Source organism: Salvia splendens, chromosome 20 (genome assembly GCF_004379255.2).
Source record: "Salvia splendens isolate huo1 chromosome 20, SspV2, whole genome shotgun sequence".
Lineage (NCBI taxonomy): Eukaryota > Viridiplantae > Streptophyta > Magnoliopsida > Lamiales > Lamiaceae > Salvia > Salvia splendens.
This window is the reverse complement of record NC_056051.1, coordinates 21,056,759-21,068,146: the sequence shown is the minus strand read 5'-3', so window position 1 is coordinate 21,068,146 and position 11,388 is coordinate 21,056,759. Positions and strand designations below refer to the sequence as shown.

General features: G+C 36.6%; 1 protein-coding gene, 1 long non-coding RNA gene and 1 pseudogene across 2 annotated transcripts; 2 read left to right on the top strand and 1 right to left on the bottom strand.

The window, feature by feature from the left end:
- Positions 1–288: 288 nt before the first annotated feature.
- Positions 289–5,651, top strand: LOC121781121 (annotated as a pseudogene).
- A 6-nt stretch (positions 5,652–5,657) lies between these two features.
- On the top strand, positions 5,658–6,684 carry LOC121781120. The gene is made up of 3 exons (XM_042178819.1): positions 5,658–5,716; positions 5,796–5,904; positions 5,982–6,684. Coding segments are annotated over exons 1-3 (357 nt in total). The 5' UTR covers positions 5,658–5,714; the 3' UTR covers positions 6,228–6,684.
- Positions 6,685–7,452: 768 nt separating this feature from the next.
- LOC121781823 lies at positions 7,453–9,211 on the bottom strand. The gene is made up of 3 exons (XR_006046190.1): positions 9,116–9,211; positions 7,853–8,212; positions 7,453–7,769 (listed from the first exon to the last, which is right to left on the bottom strand). It is a non-coding gene; the product is annotated as an uncharacterized LOC121781823 (long non-coding RNA).
- Between the last annotated feature and the right edge of the window lie 2,177 nt (positions 9,212–11,388).

Here is an 11,388-nt window from a genome sequence, read left to right as displayed (position 1 = left end):
TTTATAGAATAAAAGTAGTAATGTGTAACGTGTTTCCATAACTCACAAAATAAATTACCAAATGAAACTCTTGAACCATTAGAATAATCTGAATAAATACAATGTGTAATTTTGGAACATTGGAATGAATGTAGTAGGATTAAATTTATCCGTAGCATTAATTATTTGAAAAAGTCACTAAACAACGAACCCAGTCATCCTACGTGGCACGCTCAGTGTTAATACTACTATATTTTGAATTCTGGTACCGTTTTATTTCTCAATCTTCTTCTAAACGAACGATTCAACCACTCATCCACACAAAATGCTGTGAATTGAAGTAGATGATTATTTCTTTTTCTCAGCTGTGTTGGTAGAAATCGACGATCATTACTTTGAGCTGTGTTAGTAGATGACTATTACTCTGTGTGAATTGAAGTGAACACTCAAAAAATTGGTTAAGAATCTGCAAACGAGGAGAAGATCGATCGGTGAGATTCTGAAACACGTGTTTACTTTTGTAAATTTGTGATTTGTTTTTTTATAAATGTATCTGTTATTTGATTTTCTTTAATGCTGTGGCCGGAGACGAACGATACGAACTGAGTCTGAGGATTTCACTATTTGAGCTCTAGTTACGGATATGCTCCATTTCAATTTAGAGAAGGAATTCTTCTCCATTTTTGCGAGGAGTTTTTATTGTTTGATCTTTAGCTGGGATGTAGTATCATGTTAGCATTGCTATTGCACTATATTTTGCTTCAGTTGAGGTTTTGTAAGCTGAAATTTTCTTCTGCATTCGGATTCACGAATGCCTCAACTTTGTTTACCTATTCTGAGTTCAGCTGGATAGATTAGATATTTAGTAATACTGTTCATGACTTTTCTTTAGCTTAGTAGTTTAGCAATGTGTTGAGATTTCTCACTCTGTTGGCTTAAGAAGCTGTGAGGATGTTCCTGTTTATCTGATTTCAGTGTTAATGTTCCTTTATTTTTACAATCCGAGAGTAAGTTGGGCCAAATACTGTGAATCCTAAGTCAAGCAAGTAAACCTGGGTGTTTGTACTGGTGCAATGCCTTGCACTATCCATCTCTTCAAGTGTGCAAAATTTAGCGCTTTAGTTTTGTGACTTCAATTTTTCGAAGACTCGATACAGAAGCTTGCTAGTAGTATTCCAATATATCAGCTCTTCATTTCCCTGTTTATACATTTACCCAATCTGAGCTGTCATTACTCATTAGGCTGTTTTAAGTTTTGATTTCGTGAGATATTTTACAAAACCTCAGCTGTCGTCAAGTTGTTAAAATAATTCAAATTCCAAAAGGCAATAAAATATTTCAGCTGTCTTAAGAAACAGAAAGCCTCAAAATCCTGTTCAGTTTGGAGAAAGCTAACAGCATTACAACATTGGCTTTCTTGATATGATGGAAAATTATGTACCAAAGAAATGAATCTCTACTTCTATAATTTGAGCATATCTGCACTAGAGTCATGCAACCTGACCTCTTGTTTCTCTGATCCCACCTTCTCAGCATTTGCATTCATCCTGGATCTGGCAGTGCATACGTAGGGTTGCATATTATGATAGGGAGACATCAATATAGAGAATATTGCCAACGTGGGGGGACCGGCTTATGCAGATTATCTTGTTTTTCAAGTGATATGGAAAGTGATCCGATTACGAACTCTACTGCAGAAGGTTCAAGAGATGGTCTACAAAGAGGTCAACCTTTGCATGGGTAATCTTCTAAGCACATGGAATGCTTATTCTGTATGTTAAGCAATTACTTTACCATTTTACATTTGTTTTATCTGTTTTTTCGCTAAGTATGTGATATACCATATTGCATTTAGGAGGTAAAGGCACCTTTAGAGAAGTAAGAAAAAGAGGGGTTCCTGAAAATATATACAGTACATGTTTGTTGTCTTTCTGGTTTGCATCAACATTAGTCGATCCAAATCTTTGCATCTTTGTGAAGTACTAATACTTATAAGATTCTTCTAAAATACTTAAGTATACATTTGTTAGATTGGAGTTGGTAATACCTGACATCTGCTCTCTATGTGCAGGAGAAAAAGTGGTCCGACAAGGCGTTCAACAAAAGGGCAATGGACACCAGAAGAGGTTAGCTAGATCTTCTGTAAATTGCATACTTATCTATATCTATCAGTATCTGCCTTCTAATTAGTTTTTCTTTAATCCGGTGGAAATATTAGATGTCCATATCTTAGAGCATTATACTTTTAGATGCATAGGCATGTTCTAAAAATTAGAAGTTGAAAAAGCACATATGATGCTTAAACATGCACTCTTTTACCATTATACTACGATGATGCATTTATTGAAACCTAACAAGTATCAGAAGTAGTTTGCTCATAATCTTATCAAATATGTTCTGATCTTTTGGTAAAATAATTGCATTCATTTCATTTTAAACTGCAATTTGGTACAAAAAGTTTTGGAAGTGTCTGCATTAAGGGGCACTCTCTGCCGAGTCTGAAGCACAACAAATATGTTGGCTCCGAAGTTTTATTTCTGACTCAAATATTCTCCTAACAGGATGAAATTTTACGGATGGCTGTCCAACGCTTCCAAGGAAAAAACTGGAGAAAGATAGGTAGAGTTATAATTAGATATGCTTTTCATTTACCACCTGTAAATTAAATCTAACATTGATCATCCTGTAGCCTTTTCAACTACAGTGTTCAGCACCTGAAGCGTTAGCAGGCTTCTCCTCTTTCTTTTTGTCAATATTTGTACATCAGATGATGCAGCAGTTTGAGCATTTATCAATCTGTAGCTCATCATCTAACTCTTCAAACGGTTTTTCGGTTTATGTGTTATAATGTTTATATGTAGCTGAGTGTTTCAAGGATCGAGCAGATGTACAGTGCTTACACAGATGGCAAAAGGTTTTGAATCCAGAACTTATCAGAGGTCCATGGTCAAAAGAGGTTGGCACCTTTTCTTTTCTTCCTATTTGGGTCTGATCTTTGCGGTTGATATAATGGAATATAACTATTCATTTTTTTTATCACTTAGGAGGATGAAATCATAGTTGGGTTGGTGAATAAATATGGGCCAAAAAAGTGGTCTAGCATTGCACAGCATCTTCCTGGGCGTATTGGAAAGTCGGGAAAGGTAAGCTTGCATGATTATATTTACATTCGTCTTCTATGGCAAGGTTCCTCCTCACCGTTGAAAGAGCTCACAATATATACAAGATTATTTCTTGAATTGACTATTTACTAATTACACATAATAACTTTCTTTGTTGTGAATTGTGATTGGTTATCAATGTCCTCAAAAGACGAATGTTTCTGATCAAAATAGTTGTTGTCCACAGCAAGGTTTGTGGGGAAAAAGAAAAAAACGATCACAACATAGTAGTCCTTTCCAAACTGAAAAAAATAAACAAAAACTACATGTCTTCACTTTTTCCCTAAGTCTGGGAATGTAAAGATCATACTTCATCTACTGATGATGTTTTATTGAAGGTGGCACAATCATCTTAATCCTAATATAAACAAAGAAGCATGGACACAAGAGGAAGAACTAGCTTTGATTCGTGCCCATCAAATTTATGGAAACAAGTGGGCAGAGTTGTCAAAGTTCTTGCCAGGAAGGTACTGAATCATATAACATAGGAAGTAATAATTCCACTAACAAAATTACCTGTATCCACATATGATGTTATCGTCTTGTTTATACTCATTTTGTTTCTATATGCATTTGTATGCCATCAGAAGCGATAATGCAATTAAAAATCATTGGAATTCTTCTGTCAAGAAGAAACTGGACATGTATATGGCATCAGGGCTACTATCTCAATACCAAGGTACACCACTACTTGTTAGCCTGTCAAATCAGTCAGCATCTTCTTCTTCTTCAAAGGCACCAAAAAGCATTGAAGAGGATAAAGATGCAGCAGAAGTGGAGGAAGCTTCTGGATGCAGTCAAGATTCAGTCTTTCCCAGCACTTCTCAACCTGTAAGCAGCACAATAAACAGAACTGCTCATCATGATGAGGATTGCAGAGCAACTGCAGGATCGCCTTCCTTACCCAGTCCTGAAGATTATCCTCTTGCATTTCAAGGAGTCACATATGCCACAACAGAAGCACCATGTGACCCAGGTGCTAATCTTCAGCAGGATTCATCTATAGACTGGAGGACCTTTGCCGGGAAAGATTGGCAAGCAAATACCGATGACCTGGACATGTCTATGCTGGACCTTGGGCAAGAGACCTCTGGAACATTCATGCAAAATTTAAGTGGGAGTGATAATCACGATACACTAACCTTTCCCAAGGAGATTTACATGCATTTGCATGATTCCGTTTCCATGGTAAACATGGATATGGGTTCTGGTACCCCCGAATCTAGTAACAGATGCAAACGGAAATAGGGTATATTCTGATGTGGGCCATGGTGGACATCCCTCTGTAAATGATATTTGTGATTCTCATGAATCAGAAAACCCGTTAGTTCATAATTATTCAAACCTTGAGATACCTTATGCATCATCAAGTATACCAGGAGCTTCGCCTGCTCAACCTAACCATGTTCCTACTCAACTTCCACCAGATGATGGTCCAGTCTTATTGAGAACATATCCAGATCAGTTTGACTATTCCACACATGTGAATGGTGAGCCTGAGTCCATTTCCCCGGGAACACTGAACGAGTTTTTCTATGGTAATGAATCCAATTGCTCTCCTCGCGAGGAAAATTTTGATGAGGCGAAGAGATCATCAAAACTAGTTCCTGCTAATGACTTTGTATTGCAACCACTTAATATTGATTCATCGTGTTGTTCTTACAAGGAAAAAGATTCAGCTGATCAGCAGGATTCAGGAGCTCTATTCTACAAACCTCCTCGTTTTCCAAAATTGGATATTCCTTTTTTCAGCTGTGATCTAATACAGTCTTGTAGTGATATGCATCAGGAGTACAGTCCACTGGGAATCCGTCAGCTGATGTTATCTTCCATGTCGCCGTTCAAACTTTGGGATTCACCGACCAGATAGGGTAGTCCTGTAGTTGCTCTAAAAAGTGCTGTGAAAAGTTTTACGAGTACACCATCAATACTGAGGAAAAGACACCATGACTTGTTGCCCCCTTCGTCAGAAAAAAGAGATGAGAAGAAGCTTGAATGCTTTAGGCCTGAATCAGTTTCGAATATAGCTAATGAAATCGCTTGTTTAGAGGTTATTTTCAACGAATGCTTGGAAGACCAGAAAGGTTTGAACCGGCAAGGAGACTTTACAGAAAAAGAAAACGTCAACCATTCTTGCTAAGAGGCAATGAATGATGATAATCAAAGTCATCTCATTGCAGGAAGCAGAAACTCAGAGCAAGATAATATCGTCAGTGAATGCTCAGGAAAGCAAACTAACACCATGGATAAAGATTTGATGGATAGGGTGAGTGCTTTCTGGTTTCCTTCTCCATGTGAATTGATTGAAGGGCAATGGTGCTAATCTGGACTGCAGTTGAATTTTGCTTTAACCAAGAAAAAAATTCACAAAATCTTGTTATAGAAAATTTGTGCCCAATGTTAGTGCACTTCAATTTCCTAAGAGAAGAAAACAGGTCTACATATTGTAATGCCTATCACCCTTATCTATAATCATGGTAAATTGTCTTCAGCTGAGACAGACAACACTAGTTTGCTTATACCTACATCTGCACAATCATCGATCCTACAGAGAAGAAAACCGAAAGTTCTGGCATGTAATGTACCTGCATAGGTATCTTATCTACTAGCAGCCGCGTTCTCAGTTTTGATTTGATTTTTTTATTCTGTTACTAGGTACACGGGGACAGCATTTAAGAGGAGCATGGAATCTCCTCCACTTGGGTTGATTAACACTTGCATACCAGGACCCAGAGTCGAGCCTGATATAAGTATAACCATTGAGGTCTGGATATGCAAGTAATCAAGAATTATAAAGCTCTTTTCCATTAGATCTTGTCCCAGAATATGCATCTTTTGTAGGAAATTGGTTACTTGAGCCCGGGGGTGGAAGTTATGATGCCATTGAGCTGGGCAAGCAGACTGCTTGTGCATTGGCTGATGCCCAGAAGGTGTTGGGAGATGAAACTACTCCAGAGTCATTACTCTAAGGGGAAATGCTTCACAAAAGAGCAACGAGAAAAGGAGAACAAACACACTCCAAACACTCCGGCAGAACATCATTCCCTTTCAGCTTCAAATTTGATGGTTGTGTCGAAATTTCATTAGGAGCTATCTTAGCTTCTTTCCCCTCTGTGAAATTTTAATTCTCCTTTAAAATCTAATGAATTTCTTTAACATGTTTCGCTTAAGATATTCACTATGGTAATGAATTTCAGCGAATGTGGAACACCAGGTAAGGAAGGGTATGAAATTTTCAGGCAGTGGTGGTGTTGCAACTCCATCATCCTATCTGTTGAGGAGTTGCAGGTGATGATATTCATGATTTCACTGCAGCAAGTATCCTACTATCGCTGGACCTGTAATTTTTTATTAATCTTTTATTGTAAAAATTCATTCATCTTACCATCCCAAAAAATATATAGTGTTCATCTAGGATCAAGGGTTTTGAGTTTTAACATATTCATCTCTTACTGAGTGAACTTGGTTCAATGAAATATTTTTGGTGTCTTTCCTAGTAGTAGTAAAAAATCTGTATGCATTAACCATATTGAAACCAAATGATTTGTAAAGAAGTACACATACCGTAAATGCGGTTTTTTTTTATAATAGATTACTCTTCTGTGCTTAGCGCAGGGTATTCGGTCGGTTCGGTTCTAATCGAACCGAATACCTAGTTAACCGAAATCAAAAGGAACCGAAACTGAAGCACCGAACCGAAACCTAATTTGCCTCGGTTCGGTTCCTAACCGAACTAGATCGGTCAGGTCCCGGTTAACCGAACCGGAATCGAAATAAAAAAAGGTGATTTAGAAATTAAAGTTTAATGCTTCATTAATTGATTATCTGTTAATGGAATGGGTTGATAATAAAGATCAAGTCAATTTGATTTGTTTTTCTTTTCCGAATTCTCCTATTTGAAGATTCCCCATTTTGCGGAATTAATATGTTTAATAGTTTCGTGCCGTGTTCGTATAAAATTTGCAATGATTACGACAATTATATAGGAAGGAGAACTTAACCTTAATTTAGTTGGAGAATGAATAAACAATTAAATTGGTAAATATCAAATAATACAAAAGCTTTCAAATATCGACGCGTAGCATTAAAAGGGTGTAATAATCCAAATATTTGAAGATTATGAATTTGTTACTATGATTGTTAAAAAAATCGAAGGAACAATTATGATAAGTAGTAAATGTGTATGATTTGACCCGTCATCACTTGATCAGGTCAGTGAAAAAAGTCCAACTCAAAAACCAACAATTCAAACTTTATGTATGTACTTTATATTAGAAATGAAAAAAATAAAAACAACCTATAACTTGCTTAATTTAACAAAACAAAAAAGTTTACAAACTGCTGAATCCAAAATTTGAAATATTTATAAAAGTAAACAACTCCAATCTCAAAGCTTCCGAAACAACAAGGTCAATCAATCAAAGTATACAACCTACTCAATTCAACAACCAATCAAAGTTCAAATATTCAAAAAAAAAAGTCCAAGTTCAATATTTTCAAATTCCAAAACAAATGCACGATAAATTTAACTTTCATCATGACCACTTGAATAAGTTCTTTCCAATTCTCCCGATTCTGCATCGTCCAATGGCCACATCACTTTGCCATCCTTATGGAGTGCCCCCACCGCTATAAAAAATAATGAATTAAAGAAAATGAGTTCAAAATGAAGAATAAATAAATATATTAGTAAATAGCAATGAATTACTCACTTTCATAGTATTGTTTTTCAAAAATGGTATTGGTTCTCCTTCTTCTTCCATGAAATCGGCAGAACTAGAACTAGACCTCAACCAATCCTCGGAGCATATCAAAGCTTCTACCATTTCCGGTGCCAAAGAGTTTCTAAATATCGACAGCACACGCCCCCCATGCTGAATGCCGACTCAGAAGCAACGCTTGATATAGGAATAGCAAGGATATCTTTAGCCATCTCTGATAGAATAGGATAGGAAATACCGTATGTCTTCCACCACATAAGAATGTCAAAATCATCATCTTCATTGGCCTTGTATTGCCTCTCTGCGAAGTAACGAGTGAGCTCTGAGCTTCCATCTTCATCATCATTCTCACTAGCAACACAGAGAATGTTACAAGAACTTCTACCAAGAAATCGCAGATTAGTCGATCTATTTAGTAGCATATACTGTACGATGTTTTCATCATTTTCTATAATCATGTTTTCCGATATAATACATGTACGATGAGGTTGGCAATCCACCGATGCCACAGTTCATACACATATCTAGAGGAATTTAGAAATGTATACGAAGAGACAATTCTCCATAAAGAGTTACTCCATTAAGTAGGATTATGACATTACTCATTAGTTGTCTACTCCACGTGTAGAGATATCGTGGTAGCATCATCGTTAAATACAGACCGGAACAGGGGTTTTGGTAGCATATACTGTACTACTAAACAATATTTGACCAAAATGTCAATGATTTTGGTTTTTGAGTGCAATTTTAGAAACCACAACTTCAATAAAACGAAACGATGATATGAAATGGTTGTCATAAATAGTGCTATAAAATTACAATTTTACAAACAAACTTAACAAATTAAATATTACTACAACTGTGCCACCATAGACAAACAAATTAACATTGTTTATGAAGAAACCATCCGTCACAGATGGAGAATTGTTGAAAAAACCAAATAATGACGAGAAAAAGAAAAGGCTTTTTCATTCTGCGATTATCAATTGTAAGAATGACGATGATGATGTCCAGATTTTATACTGCAATTTATACTGTAATAATCTATACTACAATCTCCAGAATGATAAATTTATACGATGATGATGATGACGATGATAAATTTACAGTATCAAAACATAAATTGATACTGCGCCAACAAAACATAAACAGTAATAATCCCACTGTCCCAGAATCAAATTCAAAACATAAATTGAAAATTCCTCACAAAAGCTTCACAAAATTGGATAAAAACCAATTAAAATTAATACTGACCGCCGACCGGGCTTGAAGGAAACCGCCGCAGCGCCGCTGGACGCTGGTCGTGGACTCGTGGGGAAGGAGGAGTCGCCGGGAAGATTGAAGAAGGAGCGCCGAGCCGCTTGAAATCTAAGGGTATCCACTATAAGGCGGACCGCGGACACGCCCAATAGCCCCGCCCCAGTTTTTGTCCATAGCCCCAATTTTGTTGTCCATAGCCCCAAAATTCTATTTCCGCCACTATAGTGGACACCTCCAATAGCCCCTAAATTCCAAATACAAAATTCTACATTTTCACCGCCGCGTCCTCGCCCCGAACGAGGCTATCCCATGTCCGCCGCCCCAATAGCCCCCAAAAGTTGTCCGCCCACCTTCCCCACTATAGCCGCCCCGCCCACCGCCCCCAGACGCGGCTATAGCCGCGTCCTACCCATAGTGGACGCCCTAAGACAGTAAGACAAATTAGGGCCCGTTTCTTTTCTCTGCAAGTTTATATTATTTTAATAATAAAATAAAAGAATAATCATAATTTAATACTCTTAATCGGTTCTTTAATTGACTATATGGTTAAACCGATTGGTTATCGGTTCCGATAACCGATCAAGACATGCAGATTGGAACCGAATATGACCAATAACCGAAATTGGGTGAATTGGGCGGTTCTCGGTTAACCGAGAACCGAGGTGCTCGGTTCGGTCATCGGTTAACCGACTAACCGATGACCGAATTATCGGCCCTATTCGTGTTGAAACAAATTATTGGGATTGAGGGGAATAATATTTGAATTATTTAAATGTATATTTAAAAGAGGGAAATTATCACATCTATACTATATAGTACTACTTCGTCCATCCGCTAGTAGAATTCCCGATTTACTATTTTAGTCCGTCACCGAATAAGATTTATGTGGTTCTATCTTGATAGATCTACATCCATGAAGATAAAAGTTGAATGATCTTATTTCCAAAGCTCTATTTACAAATTACAACACTCAAGAACCCTAAACTCTCAAACAATCTAAATGCAAAAAAAAACTCTCAAACGATCTAGAAATAATACAAGAAATGATAACTAACTAACTTACACAAACAACATTTTTGGGAGAAATTACATCATACATGCAAAATGTTTTGTGAATACAATGGCAGATCTACCCGGTCTTATGGGGGCCACGGGAACTCCCAACATATAACCTACTTAGTACAATTGGCATTGTATTTGGGCTTGGAATCTTAGACTGTTTGAATCCCGACGTTGCAATATATACTTTCTCTTGCCTTATTTTTTTATTTCTCATTATTCATTTGTTATGTGATTTGAACTCCAATGTATACATCTTTTGGCTGATTTGAAATTATTACAAAATTTTAAATTTACACCATACGTCCATACATACAAAATGTCAATGTTTCATGAATGTTTTAAGTTAATACTCCGACTAATAATAGTAGTATTAGGTTGTGGTGGTTTTGGTCTTTTCCGACTAATAATACTCCGTATTAGACCATCTCCAACTAGAGGTCCCCAAACCGAACTGAACCGGCCGAACCGGCCCGGAACCGGAACCGTCGGCGACAGTTCGAACCGTGACCGGAACCGCCGGTTCCCCCGGGTCGGTTCAGGTTCCAAATTTTGGCAAACCGTAACCGGCGGTTCCGAACCGGCGGTTCGGCGGTTCCGGCAACTTTTATAAACATTACTTATTCTTTATATATATATTTTATAAAAAATTAATATTAAATAGTTTAATGATTTTAAATTCTAGTTGTCATTTTATTTTATTTTTGTCTAAAATAATATTTATTTGTACAATTTTATTAAATACAAATCAGTCTATTTACACAAAAAAAACTATAACTTATCATTTAATGTTTTACTTTTTGTTGATATTGACTATGCAAAATGTCTATTTTTCATTATTGTCACAAAATTTAAGATTCTTCTATACATTAATTATTACATAAAATGATTCCAATGACATTCAAAATCAAAATAAAAATAATTATGATATAATTTTAAAATAGTTCTAACATCACCAAATTATTTCTCACATACTTTAACCTTAAAATGGTCTTAGATGTACAACGTTTTTGCAAGTTTGGGTACATAACATTGCAAGTATTAAATACATATGGCGGTATGGTATATAAAACTATACTTTGCAAGTTTGGGTACATAAAATACTTTTAGTAGATTGGGACAATCAAGTAGTACAACCCGACCAAGACTACTTCTCCGGCGAAGAAGAGTAGGCCAATTCCTCTTATCAAGCCAAATAGGTAAGCAAG

Bases quoted from the DNA above. Each gene is read 5' to 3' on its own strand.
- LOC121781120 (XM_042178819.1), top strand. The intron at 5,905-5,981 runs GTCTGGATATGC...CATCTTTTGTAG, and splicing joins ATATAAGTATAACCATTGAG to GAAATTGGTTACTTGAGCCC.